The sequence below is a fragment of the Maylandia zebra genome, linkage group LG3, assembly GCF_041146795.1.
Source record: "Maylandia zebra isolate NMK-2024a linkage group LG3, Mzebra_GT3a, whole genome shotgun sequence".
NCBI classification, from domain to species: Eukaryota; Metazoa; Chordata; class Actinopteri; order Cichliformes; family Cichlidae; genus Maylandia; species Maylandia zebra.
The window spans coordinates 28,334,100-28,351,816 of record NC_135169.1 but is presented as its reverse complement, the minus strand read 5'-3'; the positions used below and the strand labels follow the sequence as shown (position 1 = coordinate 28,351,816).

Below are 17,717 nucleotides of genomic sequence, written 5' to 3'. Positions count from 1 at the left end.
AAAGGCCCTACAATAGTACAGAGAAAAACCAGACAATCAGACAACCCCGCCTTTGAGCACTTGGCAGCAGTGGGAAGAAAAAACTTGTAACAGGAAGAAACTTCCTGCAGAACCAGACTGCATTCCCTGTTTCTCTCAAATGTGCTGCAATCTCAGCCTAGATTTATTTATAATTAGCGATTATAAACCTATCCCTGTGTGGAAACTCTCATTAAATACAGTGGAATATTTGACAAATGTTTACAAACAACTAAATAAGCAATTTTCAACTTATTGACTTTATAAGTGCCAGTTAGGGTTCAGATTGAATCATAGCGCAGAAACAGGTCAGTGACCTAAAGATCAACGGTGACAGAAAGTCTCATTCTTAGGTGATCTCATTGCTGCTTTTGACACCGTGCATCGTGACATTTTAATTCAAAAGCTTCATGACTCAGTTGGTTTAACAGGTCAGGTTCTTGACTAGCTCTCATCGTATCTAAAGAGCAAAGGTTTTTATGTTGCAATTAGCAGTTTTAGATCTGCAAAAATAAAAAATCAATCAGGAGTTCCTCAAGGGTCAGTCCTTGGTCCATTACTCTTTAACTTTTACATGGTCCCACTTGGCACTGTCATAACGAATCAAAACATATCGTAGCGTTCTAATGCAGATGACACACAGCTGTACTTATCACTTTTCCTTCAGCTTATTGGAAATTCAGCAGCCAGACACCTTAGAGTTATGCAGAAATTTGACCGTATTAGCCAAGGATTAAAATCACTTCACAGTACATTATACCTTTAAAATCCTTCTACTAGTTAACAATGCTGTCAATACTTTGCAGCTGTACCCTGTACTTTTAAAATATTTCATATGGGATATGTACTCATCACTTCTTATCATCTGCATGAAACAATTTAAAATAGTAAAGCGCAATATGTAGGATACATATAGAGTTAAAATTGAAATGGAGAAGAAGAAGAAACTTTATGAAACTGTACCACTCAGTAAATTTGTTCTAAAGTCGGAGCTCAACACCTCCATTGTTTTGAAAAGACTCCATCACACGCCAGTCACATGATCACTAATCTGAAAATGAGCTCAAACCAACCAGTTTGGCTCCAGTTTTTATCTAAGAGCCCCAGTGGGTGTGAAACAGCTACTGTAACTCCATTCAGAGATGATATCAGCCAGCCTTGGCTGTACCCATCTGTTCTTCCTCGTGGCTTTTATTCAAGTTTGATTATGAAAGCTGAACATGTCCTTTTAACCAGTGCAAAGCTCTGCAGCATTCCTCAGAGTATTCTGCTGTCTAAGGCCTTCGTGAGGAGAAAACATTGAACCATTGGACTTAAACACCACACCCATGAGGTAAACACACTCCTTGCTAGTATGAAACCTATTATTACACACTCCTGTGCACACAAAGTATGTGCTAAACGTGCACATTCATGTGGTATGTAACTAATGCTGGGCTGTGCTGAGAATGCTGCCGTTTTAAGATTAGGAAGTAAAGAGAAACCGGAGCAGGGCTCAGGAGTGGGAGGGATGAATAACAGTTGTGACGTTACATTTTCCTGTTTAACAGCTAGTCCTGTTATCTATTCATGCCAATTTATGCAGCAGGAGTCACCTGATCTGCTGTCAGTAAGAACACAGGAGTGGTTGGATAACTTCCATTACAGAAGAAAAGCTGTAAGTATGAGCAGAAAGTTTTTTATTTAATTCTTAAACTGTGAAACAGATCAGGTCAAGCAGCATCATTAATTCAAAAGAGGAACAGCATGTGCACCCCTTATTGGACAGTTGTTTAGATAGCCGGCCTGCTGCACAAAGCTAAATCCTGAGTATTCAAAGAGTACAGTCATAACACATGTAAAATGTTGCTAGTTGTTTGCATTTGAAATGTAACAAGCTTCACTTGTGTGCTTAAGACTATCCTCTAAAAAAGAAACAGCCACCTGTTTGTGCACTTGTTAACTGAATGCATTTAATTGGTGCCTTTACATGAGCTGCTTCCTCTTTAGTTTTGTAGCTTTCAGCGTAGTTAAAATCCACTCACTGCCCGATCAGCTTGTTCCAAGTATGGAATAAATCTTTATGATGACTGAAGTTTGTAATGATTGACTCAGTTAGAGCTGTATATGGCCTAAAAGCCTTCACTGTGTGTGCGCTGCAATGTGTTCTTGAGGGAGTTTGGAGTAAAATGCCTGTTCTTGGCTGGGGAGATTCATATAAATCCCTTTGTGTAGTGACTGCGTAGCAGTTGTCAAACTTAGCTCACTATAAAGATTTTAAAAAGGTGTAAAAAGTTGGCTGTGTCTCGCTGTGGCTTCACGTTACTTGGATAAGAAACCACCACTGCTGTTTTTACACCTTGGTTTATGGAGTAGATTAAACAAATAATATGAAAAGTTTACATTAGTGAGCTGGCTGGCTGATTCTGGTACTTCTGGAGAGAAGCAGTAATTATGCAAAGCTAAGGGCAATAAACTTTCATTTGTTAACCGCAAATTTGGCTAAACTGATTCTGTAACAAAGGGTGTAAAGTTCAGTTTTTACTAATCGTAGTTATTTGGTAATAACTGCCGGGTTGGGTTTTCTTCAGGAGCTGCTTTCCTCATATTCTTCTGTGGTAGGAGTTCTTCCAACACCACTATGTTTGTGAGCATTTAACCCTTTAACATCTAAGTCAGCGGTCCCCAACCCCCGGGCCTCGGACTGGTACCGGTCCGTGAGTCGTTTGGTACCGGCCCCGAGAGATTTGAGGCTCAGGTGTGAAATGTATGGTTTTCAGGGTTTTTATCGGTTTTCAGCGTTATTTTGTTATCATTTTTATCATTAACTCGGTTTTCCTGGGTCTTTTCACGTGTGTTACGAATAAATCTTCTTTTTTTCAGTACCAGTACTAGTTTTATATTGTTGTATTTATCCGCGACACCTTAAAGGCCGGTCCGTGAAAATATTGTCGGGCATAAACCGGTCCGTGGCGCAAAAAAGGTTGGGGACCGCTGATCTAAGTCATTATGATACTCCCAACCCTTAAACCCGTCTACTAGCCTACGTCAGGACCCCAACCCTAATTGTTTAACACACTAGAAGAACTTGAGTGCAACAATACCTATAACTCAAGGCCCAGTAGTGACATATGATGGCCTGTGCATTGCTTTTATTCCCCTCTTTGCCAAATCAATATCAGATCAGATTGGGGAAGCCCAAAAAAACACACAGCCCTTGCCCCTCACCACCTGCTATTAACGTCTAACCCCAACTCTGAACTGGGACAATCAGAAAATGGACTTTTTATTAAATTGTTCTCTTCAGTTTTGTCCATTAGGCAACAAATGTGAACCAAGAGAGGGAACAAAGGGTGAAATTAGGGTCAACAAGGGTTAGAAATAATTCAATTCAATTCCATTTTATTTATATAGCGCCAAATCACAACAAAAGTCGCCTCAAATAGGGACTCACACCTCAGAAGGTTAAGACAGAAACATAAACTGTATATAAATGATGGACATGATCTTTCTGATCTAAAAATCAAAGCCAATTTCTACTAGAAAAGTCACCCTTGGTTTCTCAGACTGTCATCACACTTCTCACATTCACTATGGAAACACCAAGATGATGATAGAGGCAAAAAAGCACTAAGAGTAAAGCTTCAAGGCGGGACCAACCAATGAGATGGTGACAAGTTGGCAACGTTCATGAAGAAACTGAAACAACGTGGACTAAAAACCCAAAACAAACAAACCAAAAAAACCCTGAACACTTGTCAGAGCTGACTTGTCGGAGTTACTGCTCATAAATGACAGCAGTTAACTTGTGTAACTTAATACCATATTTCAGTTGATACATTTTATCTTAAATAAATAATTAATTAAAAACGTATTAATTTTAACCATTAATATCAAATGTACCTATTTCATTGCAGAATTTCCAAATATCTGGATTCACCTTAAATGACTTTGCATAATATTTTTACAGTCTTGCCTTTAAAATAAATGGCCTGTATTTGTATAGCGCTTTACTAGTCCCTAAGGACCCCAAAGTGCACACATTCACACACTGATGATGGCAAGCTACATTGTAGCCACAGCCACCCAGGGGCGCACTGACAGAGGTGAGGCTGCCGGACACTGGCGCCACCGGGGCCTCTGACCACCACCAGTAGGCAACAGGTGAAGTGTCTTGCCCAAGGACACAACGACCGAGACTGTCCAAGCCGGGGCTCGAACCGGCAACCTTCCGATTACAAGACGAACTCCCAACTCTTGAGCCACAATTGCCCCAAATAAAATCTAAACAAATTGCAAAAGTCTTTAATGTTTCTTGGGTTAAATTGCTGCTTTCATGCTTTGTGAAACTAGTCTCACACTTATGAGTTCAGAAGTGCTTTTTGTAGCAAGTCACTATAATTATACCTCTGGTCTCTAAGTAAGATATTTTGATTGGTGGAAGAGTAGACTATTATTATATCACAGTAATAACATGTGGAAAGAATGGGTGTGTTAGTTTGGGAAACAATGACTCATTCATTAAGCACACTGAAGAGTGCAGGGTGTATGCAGCCTGAATTTCAAGAAGTGCATGCTTGAACATATTTACACAATTACACAATTACACACGCACACAAGCAGAAGTCACAAGAGTCCTAAACGTTTGTTAATAAAGTCCTTTTGTTGCCTCAAGGTTGCTAAAATAATTTTTTTCTGGTAGTGTTTTCGGATATGAACAATACGTTTTATCGAGCTCTCCTCTCATCACGACATTCAGACATTTGCATTTACTCCCTCTGCCTGCAGCTTATCATTTGACTTCCTCATTTACAGTTCTGCAGGTCATGGCCTCCAACATGCTACCAGAAAAACAGTTCTACTGTCCCGTCTGTGAGCAGGTGTTCACAGACCCAGTGACGACTCCCTGCGGACACAACTTCTGCCAAGCCTGCATTCAGAGCAAGTGGGAAGGCACTGACGTCTGCCAGTGCCCCGCGTGTGACAGGTCGTTCCCTTCAAGGCCTGAAATAAGCATAAATATAGCTTTCAAAGAGCTCGCAGACACATTCAAACAGATGATAGTCTGCTCATCGGCCGCGCCGCTGTCTTCAGCCCAGCCTGGTGAGGTGGTGTGTGATGTCTGTGCCGCCACGTCCCTGCAGGTGAAAGCACTGAAATCCTGCCTGGTGTGCCTGACATCGTACTGTGAATCCCACCTGGAGCCTCACAAGAGGGTGGTCACCCTGAAGCTGCACAAGCTCATGGAGCCGGTGAAGAACCTGCAGGACAGGATGTGTAAGAAGCACGAGCGGCTGCTGGAGATGTTCTGCAGGGATGAGCAGAAGTGTGTGTGCCAGTTCTGCACTGAGACTGAGCACAGAGATCATAAGGTTGTTTCTGTACAGGATGAGAGCACGGAGAGGAAGGTGTGTGGTGAACTTTCTAAACTGTCAGAACAATTTTTTTATGTATACTTATAAATCTATGGTTCCTCTTACACACACTTAAACACGAATCGAGGAAAAGAATAATGATTCAACTTCCTGTAGTCATGCCAATCAGCAATGCCTTTTCATTTATTTTGTGCCTGATTAGGTCCTTATTAAGAAGAGTGAGGCTGACTTTCAGGAGATGATCCAGGAGCGACTGAAGAAAGGGGAGGAGATCAAAAACTGTTTGAAGCTCAGCACGGTGAGCCACGACGCAAATATTTCTGTCATGTGGTTTGTTGGATTCTCTCTTACTGATTTCTTGTTTTGGTTAAAGTCAAAAAATGTGTTTAGAAAGTCTGACATGAGTTTGGTAAAAGCTTAGAGAGACTTTTACACAAACACCAGTTCTTTAGGAGGCTAGGCGTATAAATAGTTCAGTTAGTTTCATGAAATTAGACCAAGAAGATGTATAATCCATAGACCGTATATAGGACAGATTCACATTCTTAAATGTAGAGCGAGTGAGGAACCTGCTTCATTTTGAACAGCCACCAGGGGCAGCCCTTGCCGTTGCAAGGTGGTGGATTTAAAGTGTGCAAAAATGAAGATGCAAAACCACAGAGAACAACACGGAGAAGAACACAGACAAGCAAATGCATCATGTTGCACAAATGCAAAACTCAAATGAGAGAATAACATATATAGAGGAAACGGGGCACGTGGGAGAAGGGAGAGAGGACAAAAGGCACTCTGTGGAAGAAAACCAGAGAATAATTACACATGACTAAATGCAGAGTGGCGTATAAACACATAGGGAGTGAAAACGGTGAGTGAAGAAGAAACACTTCTTGCATCATGGAAAGTGTGCAGCAGCCTGCACATATTGCAGCATAACTAAGAGAGGATTTAGGTCAGCGGTTTCCAAATCCAAGCCTCAAGGGCCGGTGTCCTGCAGGTTTTAGATGTGTCCTTTATCCAACACAGCTGATTTAAATGGCTAAATTCCTCCTAAACATGTCTTGAAGCTCTCCAGAGGCCTGGTAATGAACTAGTCATTTGATTCAGGTGTGTTGACCCAGGGTGAGATCTAAAACCTGCAGGACACCGGCCCTCGAGGCCTGGAGTTCAGCACCCCTGGTTTAGGGTATGATTTAAGAAAAGCATGAACTAGTTTTTCAGCATCGCTCTGAGACAAGATGTTTGTCATTTTAGAGATATTGTGGAAATGCTACAAAGCAGTCTTACATATGTGTTTAATATGTGCATTGAAGGACATATGCTCAAAAACAACTCCAAGGTTGTGCCATCCAGATTAAGAATCTGGTTAGACAACATGAAAACACAAGATTTTTAGGTCCGAGTTCAATAACCTCAGTTTTATCTCAATTTGGAAGCAACAAATTGGAGGTCAGCCAGGTCTTAATGTCCGTAAAATATTCCTTCAGCTTAACTAATTGTTGGATAGATAAAGCTCAGTAACATCTACACATCTATAGCAGTGAAAATGTATGCAATGCCTTGGAATAATACTGCTTAATCAGAATCAGAACAATTTATTGATCCCCAGGGGAAATTGTTGATTAAATACAGAGTGGTGTATAAACACTTAGGGAGTGAAAAAGGTGAGTGAAGTAGAAACACTCAGTGCATCATGGAAAGTCTGCAGCAGCCTACACATATTGCAGCGTAACTAAGCGTTAGGGTTTAGAGAAGCATGTATAATGTAGACAATAGTCACAGTATGAAACCCTCTGGAACTGTTCTGCCCGTTTCTGTGTTGGTCCTTTATTTGAAGACGTAACGCCAGGATACATAATTAATCATAATAGAGACAACCTTGGCTAAATGGCCCATGACATCAGATTGCATTTAGGTCTATGCAAATATAGCCTTCAGCTTACCCCCCTTTCTCTGTGACCTCAGTAGGCACGTTCTGGATGAGACTATGGGCTTAGTCTCTAGGTTCAGGTCCTATTGAAGAACACATGAACAAAATTATGGTTATTCAGAAGGGTAAGGACAACAAATTATCTAGGATATCTGAAGACTTATGATTGACTAGTTTTTTCCCCACATCTTTTATACTATCTCTGGCACAGTCACGTAATCGGATTGATTTACTGACTTAAGTCCATGTGGTTTCTTGAGACATTCCTGTGTAGTCTTTGGAGTGTGATGGGCTACATAGTGCAGCAGGACAGACCAGAGCTGTCACAGAAAGCAGTTTTTAGAGGGGCTGCTTGTATTAAAGGAACATGCATATGAAAATTCAAGGACCCAAAGGTCGTTGTAATACAACAAGACAGTCAGTGGTTTCAATGTCATGGTGGAGCTGTCCAGGAAAAGCAGGGAAGGATTTCAGAAACAGACCATCGAAAAGACCAAGATGATCACACAGCAGCAAACGTAACACACAACTTAATCTTTTCTTTTTCATTCAGGTAAGTGGAGAGATGGAGGTGAAGGAGAGCGATCGTCTCTTTACGTCTCTGATTCATACCATCAAGGAGAGAGAGACCGAAGTGAATGCAGAGATAAAGGAGAAGCAGAAGGCAGTGGAGAGGAGGGCGGAGGAGCTCATCAGTGAGCTGCAGCAGGAAATCACTGAGCTGCAGAGGAGAAACACGGAGATGGAGGAGCTGAAGAACACTGAGGATCACCTGCACCTCCTGCAGGTTAACATTAAACTAGGACTTTGAGTTAGACTGATGACGGTTGAAACTTTTTTGGCTTTGGCATCACTTAATTACATTTAAAAAAAAATCTCATCTTTATATGTAGGAAATATTGAATGTGTGTTAAGGGCATTCATTTAGTTTTTGTCATTTTGTTATCTAAAAATACTAAATTTTAAATGCCAGCATTAAACTTTCTATGCTCTATTTCTCTCTTATAAAGCATTTGCCCTCTATTACATCACCTCCACCCACAAAAGAGTGGATGGAGATCAACATACCACCTGAGCTCTGTGTGGGGACTGTGCGGAGAGCGTTGTCTAAAGTTGAACGGACCCTCATGAATGAAATGGAAAATTTGAAGAAAGAAGGTGACACAAGCTTAGCAGGAAAAACAGCCTTTTATTTTTGAGATGGAGCTCTTCTTAAAAATGTCAGAACTCATCATCTTACTTTTCTTATGACAGAGATGAAGAGGATGCAGACATATGCAGGTATGCACACATTTAAATGCATAAATAAATAGCACTGCATTGCTTTCTGTCTTATTCTGTCATATTTACGCAAATGCATGTTTTGCGTGCTTATGTATAGGAATGCTTGTAAAGATACTTTTAGTCATATGCTTAGAGACGCTTTCTTAACTTTCTTAACTTTTGTATCTATTCTTCTATTCTATTCAAATTATGGGTGCAGGATGACTGGTGCATTTCTCAGATGATTTTGGTGAACAAACCTTAATTATATGCAAGCCAATCATGTCTGATTTGCATACCAACCATTAGAAGTTGTATAAGCTAAAGTTATTTTCATTTTACCTTGTAGTTGAAGTGGTTTTAGATCCGGACACTGCCCATCCAAACATCGTCTTAACAGCTGACGGGAAGCAAGCGGGTCGTGGTGAGCTTCTTCACGTTGTTCCAGACAACCCCCAACGCTTCGACCCTGTCATCTGTGTTTTGGCCAAGCAAGGCTACATCTCGGGGAGGTTCTACTTCCAGGTGAACTACTTAATTATAAAATCCTAGTAATCCTAGAAATGCAAAACACGTTTTTGATCTCTCTCATTCTCATATTTGGTTTTTAATCAGGTTTCAGTCGGTCAAAAGACCTTCTGGGATCTGGGCGTGGTCAAAGGGTCTGTCAACAGGAAGGGCATGATCACCTCCAAGCCAGAGAACGGCTACTGGACAGTGCGCTTGAGGAACGGCGATGAGTATCGAGCTTTAGACTCCCCTTCGGTCCGTCTTCCTCTCAAGGAGAAACCGGAGATTGTGGGGGTCTTTACGGATTACGACGAGGGAACCGTGTCGTTCTTCGACGTGGAGGCCAGATCTCACATCTACACCTTTACTGGGTGCCTTTTCTCTGAGAAAGTTTACCCCTTCTTCAGCCCGGGCGTTTGCGACGAAGGAAAAAACAAAGGGCCATTGATTATCACAGCTGTCAATCATGAGTCATAGACTGGAAGAGCCTATACCTGCTTTTTAAAGATGCAAGGGATGTTTTATCTTTACTAAACTCGAATATTAATATTAAAGCTTTTTTGGTATTTGGGTTCTATGTAACATGTTTCATGGCTTGAAGTATTGATGTGAATGGTGACAGTGGTGCTTAAATGAAGAGCCTTTCTCTAATATATTTGCTGTTGTTCAAAAAGGTTGTTTTTTTGGACAAAAAAGTTGCACTACCAGCAAGAAATGCTTCTTTTTTGTATATATTGTCTTTTTAACCAATCATCGTCCATGACGTGAAAGAAACCACAACAAAACACAATCTCCTGTTTCAGATGCAATTTTTAATTTCTTCTAGCTATTTGGGATTAATTGGCCTCGACTAAGCTTCATCTTTGCATCTTTGAACAGAAAGTGTTTGGGTTCTTTTTAGTTTGATGAGTGTAGTTTAGAACATAATGTTTTAAGAAACATACAACATTTTAATGCGCAGATTGGAGTATAAGGTGCAGGAATGCCAGATGAGATGACGATGCAGGGACTCGGGAGGTTAAGTAAGAACTATAAGTCATCCTAAATATAAAATGAATGACTATAGAAATCAATTTAAACTTCATCTGACTTACACTCAGAAACATGCAACACTAACCCTGTAAAGTCAAATGTATTAGATTTGGCCCATTTTAAGACATCAGTATGATTTTTGAACCCTAACCCTCTTTATTTAAGTTTTCAAGATAAACAAACTGTAGACAAAAATGCCAAATGTAGTACAAATCAAAACTCCTATATATAATTTGATATTTAATTTATTCATTTTTAAATTTGATGAACACTTCAGCTGCAAAACATTAGAATTTGCTGGCAATTATTTCATGTTTCAGGCTTTACAGGGTTAAAATAAAATAAAGAATTGAGGCAAAAAATGTGAAAAAGCACAAAAACATCTTTAATGTTAAATGAGCGACAAACTTAATGCACTTAAATGCTTGACAAAAATGTCTTATTGTATATCCTGCCCTTTTCATAATGCAGCAGAGATCCAGAGCACTGCTGCCACACCTGAATTTGTATACAAATTGTATTTTAGTTACACAATGTACTTAACGTTATAATGTTTAATGGTGCTCACTAATTCAGTACAGTGATGGAGAGACATACGCCTTTGAGTCTGACCCTACTTCACTTGTTTACTGGTGCTTATTTATTATGGTTGTTGTTAGTTAATTTAAAAAAAAGAGAGAGAAATTGCCAGAATAAGGCTGTGACTATGTTTTGATCAGTTTTTTGTGGTGATTTGTTTTTTAAATAAATATTTGAATCAGTCCCAGCAGGACTACGTGTGTTTCCATGTGCTTTGCATTCACAGAGGCCTTCTGACTAAGGATAAATGCTGCAGGAGGGATTATTCGTCCTCTATGAGAGAGCAAGGACTTCTGAGTTGTGTCCTCCTGCTTCTGATATGAAAAAATGCTTATAGGAAAATCTATGATAAGTTATTGTCTCTGCAGCTTAATCAGCTTTTATGCTTGGCACATGTTGAACAAATGCAAAGCACAATATTCAAACTTTCTTATCTTGTACAGGTGTTACGGCAAAGTTACTGCTTACGAAAGCATTCAGTATTTCGAGTCATCTTTCTTCCTCGACATGATGGATGTAATCCAGTCTTAAGGAAAATATAAAAGATTATCAAGAACACCTAATGAGATAGAGTCTTGTCAGTTTAAGCAGCAAATCTCTCAGTGGAGATGATGAAAACTGTGGAATTAGTTCGTTTATGAATTCTTACTGTTAAATATAATCCTCAGTTGAGTTTATGTTTGAGACGTGTCCGAGTTTGCTGGAGGTCACAGACATGCAAAACTCTTTTTCTTGAACATAAGTAGATTTTTGCATCCACCTGCAAGGACACAAGATCCAGAAATCCAGGCAGACACCTGCTTTGAATTTGCAGATTCAAGAGAAGGCTGCATCCAGCTTTTCTCATCAGAGCTGTCTCCTTCACAGGTAGGAGTTATTGGGGGCTTAGATTATTGTGTATCCTTGGCCTGACATTTGAATGTAATCCATCTTTTTGTGTTTTTATGAGTATACATTAATCTCTCTGAAAGCAGAGACCATGGAGAAGAAGATGTTTTGCATCTTTCTATTCTCTGGTGAGTACATTTTCTCTCTTGCCTTTAAAGTTAATTGATCTACATCAATACTGAAGTGTTGAAGGACGGATGTAGAAGGCATAAAAGCTGTGATACAAATGTTTTTTTTTTATCTTTGGCATTACACACAGGTCTGTGCCATTTCACCTTCTCTTACCAACGTCCTCTGTACCACTTTATCAACAACCCTAAAGACTGGCTCACTGCCCAGCAGTACTGTAGAGACATGTACACTGATTTGGCAACCATAACTGATGAGCAGGATTTGGAGGATTTAGCAGGTCTGGTGGGGTCTGGTGGTCCCTTTGTGTACTTAGGTTTGTACAGAGATTGGGGCTGGTCAGTGTCTGAAAATGATGACTACAAAGAAGGAGAACCTGCATACTGGAACTGGGCAAGTGGTGAGCCCAGTGTTCAGTCCTGTGCAAGCATGTCAGCAACAGGGGGATGGTATGCTACACCGTGCAACTCCACTTTAAGCTTCTTCTGCTACACTGGTAAGATTTTTAACACTTTTCTGTGCTGTTTACCTTTTGTGTGAGCCACAGTCTATACCACAGTTCCCCCCTCGCTTTGAAACGAGAGTCACTCTTTTAAAACTTAAAGTGAGAAAATTATAAAGAACCAAATCAGAAATGATGACACCAAACAAGCACATTAGAAGCAATTACAAGCAAAATGCTTATGAATTATGGTACAGCAACTTTTTGCACTTCATTTTATAATATTCTGGAAACCTTTGATCTAACATTGTGCACCCCGGGATCATAATCATTATTTAATTCGAGATATTAAAATTATTCTGCTGACTAACTGAGCATTTTTTCCCCAAACATCTGTTTTTTTCTGTAGCACTTGCCACTGACGTTTCTGAAAGGTTTGTCCTGATCACCAACACCATGGACTGGCTCTCTGCTCAGAGCTACTGCAGGGCTACGTACACAGATCTGGCCCGAGTGCAGAACCAGCAGGAAAATGACCTGCTGCAAGCCTTGGTGACAAACCAGCAGGTGTGGATCGGCTTGACGAGGATGTCCTGGAGGTGGTCTGATGGAAGCGAACCCTCGTTCATACCCTGGGGACTCTCTGTGATAACGTCAGCTCAACTCAGCGATTGTGGTGTGCTTGAGGTCAGCAGCAATCCTCTTGGGATGGTCCAAAGGCGCTATGCTGAAAAACAGCCCTTTATTTGCTACACCGGTAATCATTTCTTTCTTCTGTCATAAACCACAAACTGTGATTTGTATGATAGCCTTTTAAAAATTCTCTGAGGTCAAAATCATTATCAGTGACTAACCCTGTACTATCAAAATAAGTAATTTTGATCACTTTTTAAATTTGTTTTCCTAAATCGAAGAAAATGTTATCCATTAAGGTATATATTGGGTTTATTTATAATCATTACTTATAATCATTTTCAAAGAGTGTGTGTAAACCTTGTGGGATCTGCAGTGCAATGTAGTGGCAGAAATTTGGAAGGACCAGTTCCTGTTATTAAAAAATAAAAGGTGTTTGGGAGCTTAATTTTAAATTGACCCCCCAAAAAATTCACTGTTATTGTACACGTAAAAAGATTTCTGGCGATTAGAGCAAGAAAACTGAAGGCAGATATAACTGGAAAGCACTGCTGAGATTTTACACTTATATTACAGTGTAGTTTATCAAAATGTAGAGAACAAGAAATTACAAAAAGTTTCATTTAAAAATTAGTGTATAATTATATAATTACAACTTTTAGCATTTGAAATGATGATGAACTAAAATTAAAGAGGAATTTATAATCTTACCAGCTCCGCGGAAGAAGACATTGGTGCAAATGCAGCTCAGTGCTGATGTGGACATGACAGACCCGGGTGTGAGGGAGTCTGTCTTGAAATGGGTAAGTTGTGAAGAGTCATAAAATGCCAAGTAAAGTTTATGCAATGAGAACATCTGCCAGACGTTTTTGAGGTGGACTGACTATCAACTCTGTAGGTCACTGTAACGTCAACATACATTTTAAATGGACACAACTTTATTACACTCTTTTGTACAAAATTTAAAGGTGACCATCTATTCTCACTGGACAGTTTATCACATACAGAGTAGTAGTACTCAGCTGGACTCTTTTGCCTTCAGGGAGTTTTAATTCTTTATGGCAGGGGTCCCCAATCCCAGTCCACGAGGGCCGGTGTCCCTGCAGGTTTTAGATCTCACCTTGGGTCAACACACCTGAATCACATGATTATTTCATTACCAGGCCTCTGGAGAACTTCAAGACATGTGGAGAAGGTAATTTGTCCATTTAAATCAGCTGTGTTGGATCAAGAACACATCGAAAACCTGCAGGGACACCGGCCCTCTTGGACTGGGATTGGGGACCCATGCTGTAGAGGCCATTTGAATACAGTGAACTGTGGATACAGTAGATAGGCACAGTCAGCAACAACATTTAGGGACAATGCGGTGTTTAAATGATGCTACCTAGCACTAAAATTTCCAGGGTGTTCCCGGAAAGTCTCAGATTCTTACACTTTCTGAATGTCACATCAGAAACTGAGACAAATCAAACCAGAAAACATTTTTCTAATCTTCTTTTGGCCTAATTTGGTGAGCCTGCGTGAACTGTAGCCTCGGATTCTTGTTCTTAGCTAACAGATGGGGCACTCAGTGTTGTCTTCTGCTGCTTTAATCTATTAGAGATGCTCTTCTGCATAACTTGATGTAACAAGGCAGTCTTTTCATTCTTCTCTGACCCCTGACAGCAAGGTATTTTCAACCAGAGAACTTTAGCTCACTGGATATTTTCTCGTTTTCAGAGCATTACCTGTAAAGCTTAGCTATGGATTGTTGGAAAATCCCAGCAGATCAGCAGTTCCTGAAATACTAAGACCAGACTGTCTGTCACCACCAACAATGCCATGCTCAGTGTCATTTAAACCCCCTTTCTTCCTCATTCTCATGCTCAGTTTGAACTACATGCCTGAATGCGCTGAGTTCCAGCCATGTAACTGGATTGTTAGATTTGCTAATGAGTGTTTATGTTCCGATATAACCATTACATTTTTGTTTCTCTTACACAGGTTAAAAATAACCTGGGCGGTACATCTGATGACCTAAACGTGAGCTGGTGGAAACCTCCAGAAAAGAAATACCTCTTAAAGCATCAGAAATGTCCCCCATAGTTACCACTGTTTGTTTCTATATCTGCAAAAAAGAGGCTCAATATCATAAACGTACCTAATATACCTTTGGTATATTACTATTATCATTTGCAAAAGTGAAACCAAACATGATTGATTTGTTCTTTATTTCTTAGGTTATATTTGTATATTTCCTTTTTCTGTTGGAGTGCATAAATAAACACGAAGGAATGCAAACTTTCAGGGTTATTTAAGGTGATGAACGACTAAAGAAGACGAGTTGTGTTTGTCTCATCAGAGAGAAATATCAGATCTGAAAATTAGCATCTACTTTGAATCGAGCTCAAGTAAACTGGATTTCCATGTAGTTTGCATACATCGAAGCAGGCCTTAGAGGACTTTTTCTAAATTGGTCATGAGGTGAAGTTAGAATAAAGTACAAGCCATTCTATAGGGAATATTTAGAACTGACTTCTGGGCTAATGCCATGCTTAAGCTAACTACGAGATTATGCTACTCAGGCCCATTTTGGTGTAAATCTGCATGTTAATTGGGGATCTTTCAAATGATCTTTATTAATAAAAAGAACACATCTGTGTAACAGTAGTTGAGGACTAGCTTTCCAGTTTTAATATTTTGTTAATTCATTATTGTATTTAAATTATATGAAGATCGTTCTCTTGTGTTAAGACTGTGGTACATACAATAATTCTTTGGTGTGATTCGACTTTAGCTTGGACAGATTTCCATTTATTTATTTATTACTGATCCTGCTGTGTGTGCAGGTTGAGTGGCTGCTCGCTTCCACTACGCTTCTTCCTCTCAGCGACATCAGTTTCAGGGTAATTTGAAGAAAAGTACAAAAATTCCCAGATTTCTGTGGAAATGTTCTTTCTTTAATGAAACAATAATAATAAAGAGTGAATTCTGTTGGAGATATTTAATGATTTGATTTTACCAAGCATTTAAGTGATCTTTCATCACAACAATTCAAGGACTTTTTAAATCAAATTTCTTAATTGATGATTTCTCCAGGCTATTCTTACAGGTTTTAATGATGCACGGGAGTATTTTTAATCCAGTTTTAGTAGTTTCAACAATCTCCTTGGTTGTTTTCATTGCTTCTTGTAGGCCCTGCTGCAGAGTTACATGCAATTACAATTATTTTCTACTGACAAACACTGAAAGGATTGCTTTTATAGCGTCATTTTGGCACCACCTGGTGGTACAATAACATATAATTGAGACTATTCCTTCTTTTTTTAACTGTTTTATTGAATCATTGAAACATAATCTGAAAACATAATCTGAAATTTAAAACAAAAACAAAAAACCCTGAGTGAAATATTTATCATGAAGTTCATTTCATGATGACAGTGAAGCTCTGAAATCTGTTGTTTCTTTGGGATGCTTTTAATTTGAAATGTCTGATAAATAATTGATTCTCTCTGTGTGTACGGCTGAAATGTGAACCCAAGTATAATAAAATTAATTGCTTTCAACTGAGCTGTGATCCTATAATTTTATAACTAAATCAATGCCAATAAAAAGTCAGAGAGAGGTAGCCATTGTAGGAATATGGAGTTGCTCCTTGCTGGTTCCCAGGTCTACTCTGGCCTGATGCTGTAGCACGTGCCAGAACCCCATCATTAAATAGTCGGCCTGGCAGCGTGTTCTTCAGTGGCAACCCCAGGTGACTATTCATTGCATAGACAAAACTCATTAGCCTTATTTGGTAGCTTATCTATTATAAACTTTTTAGAGTTCTTAGTATGTTTGCAAACTCAATATTCTGTCGAACTACATCAGGGGTCGGCAACCTTTCTGATGAGTGCCATCTAAAATTTCCTCAGAAGTCAATGTGCCATATGATTGCATTAGCAATAAATTTAATAACACTCTATATTAACAGTTACACACTATATAGAACAACTATATAGAATTTGTCAGGGTCCTGGGTTGGTGACCCAGTGTTTTTGGTTTTTGTACTTTTACTTTTGACATTGTTATGTATTATGACTGTTGTGTTTTGGTTTCCCAGGGTTTACTTTATGCTCTCTCTGTTTGGTGTCACCCCTGCCTGTGTATCCCCTCTTGTGTAGTCAGGTCTCTGTGTTTAATCTAAGTCTCTGAGTCGGTGTATTTGCGTGTCTGTGTGTTTCCTGTTTTACTTTGAAGGTCCCTATTTGATGTCAGTGTGTTCTCTTTACGTTTTCCCTGCCTCGTCAGCTTTGATGTCTCCCAGGTGTGTTCCCCTCCTGTTTCCCATCCCCTGATTCTTGGTGTGTGTATTTATAGTGTGTGTTACCTCGTCCTCGTTGCTGGTTTATCTGTGTATCTTTCTCCGTCTTCCTGTGCATTCTCCCCGCGTTGTTCTCCCTGCAAGGTACCCTCACTCATGTGCAGGTTTTGTTGTTTAAGTTTTAGTTTTCCCAGTTTAGAGTGTTTTCAATTCTGTTTCTCGCCGCCCTTTTCGTTGTTTATTACCTCACCGTCAATAAAGCTTCCTCACCTCAGTGGTGCCGCGTCTTGGGTCCTTTAACAACATCACACGGTTTGCCTCGCGAACCGTGACAGAATTATATTTGTTTGCAGATGTTGGCAGCTATCAGCGAATAGTTATCAGCTATTTTGAAACAAAAAAAGAAACTTTTATCCATAAAACTAACTCCATAACAGCAAATGAACTGTACAACAGAAAATGCAAATGCTATTTATGGTCTCATCACAACAATAATAAGAAAAATAAACTGGGCCAATATTGCATGTTTGTTAATACAGAGATACACATCTTAATGTGTACGTAAAAAAGGATCCTGGTGTTATTTGTCTCTCAGAAACAGTTCATAACTTCAACCCATTCATGTTAACTAAAGGGTAAACCTGTTTCTCCATC

At 39.6% G+C, this 17,717-nt stretch overlaps 2 protein-coding genes and 1 long non-coding RNA gene across 3 annotated transcripts; all 3 read left to right on the top strand.

Moving 5' to 3' along the window:
• The first annotated feature begins 1,208 nt into the window (after positions 1-1,208).
• Positions 1,209-8,665, top strand: LOC101466181 (E3 ubiquitin/ISG15 ligase TRIM25). The gene is made up of 7 exons (XM_004563541.4): positions 1,209-1,351; positions 1,604-1,675; positions 4,813-5,405; positions 5,575-5,670; positions 7,853-8,086; positions 8,310-8,457; positions 8,554-8,665. Exons 3-7 carry the CDS (start codon positions 4,824-4,826, stop codon positions 8,610-8,612), a joined length of 1,119 nt encoding a protein of 372 aa, XP_004563598.2. The 5' UTR covers positions 1,209-1,351; positions 1,604-1,675; positions 4,813-4,823; the 3' UTR covers positions 8,613-8,665.
• A 28-nt stretch (positions 8,666-8,693) lies between these two features.
• Positions 8,694-10,873, top strand: LOC143412405 (uncharacterized). The gene is made up of 2 exons (XR_013096824.1): positions 8,694-9,087; positions 9,178-10,873. It is a non-coding gene; the product is annotated as an uncharacterized LOC143412405 (long non-coding RNA).
• A 675-nt stretch (positions 10,874-11,548) lies between these two features.
• On the top strand, positions 11,549-16,370 carry LOC143417052 (C-type mannose receptor 2-like). The gene is made up of 5 exons (XM_076882690.1): positions 11,549-11,699; positions 11,831-12,196; positions 12,552-12,899; positions 13,490-13,578; positions 14,762-16,370. The coding sequence occupies exons 1-5, from the start codon at positions 11,663-11,665 to the stop codon at positions 14,861-14,863; spliced, it is 942 nt and encodes a 313-aa protein (XP_076738805.1). The 5' UTR covers positions 11,549-11,662; the 3' UTR covers positions 14,864-16,370.
• Positions 16,371-17,717: the final 1,347 nt, after the last annotated feature.

Bases quoted from the DNA above. Each gene is read 5' to 3' on its own strand.
- LOC101466181 (XM_004563541.4), top strand. From the start codon at position 4,824: ATGGCCTCCAACATGCTACCAGAAAAACAGTTCTACTGTCCCGTCTGT. The intron at 8,087-8,309 runs GTTAACATTAAA...TCTCTTATAAAG, and splicing joins ATCACCTGCACCTCCTGCAG to CATTTGCCCTCTATTACATC. The intron at 8,458-8,553 runs GTGACACAAGCT...TTCTTATGACAG, and splicing joins GGAAAATTTGAAGAAAGAAG to AGATGAAGAGGATGCAGACA.
- LOC143417052 (XM_076882690.1), top strand. From the start codon at position 11,663: ATGGAGAAGAAGATGTTTTGCATCTTTCTATTCTCTG. The intron at 12,197-12,551 runs GTAAGATTTTTA...TTTTTTCTGTAG, and splicing joins AAGCTTCTTCTGCTACACTG to CACTTGCCACTGACGTTTCT. The intron at 12,900-13,489 runs GTAATCATTTCT...TAATCTTACCAG, and splicing joins GCCCTTTATTTGCTACACCG to CTCCGCGGAAGAAGACATTG.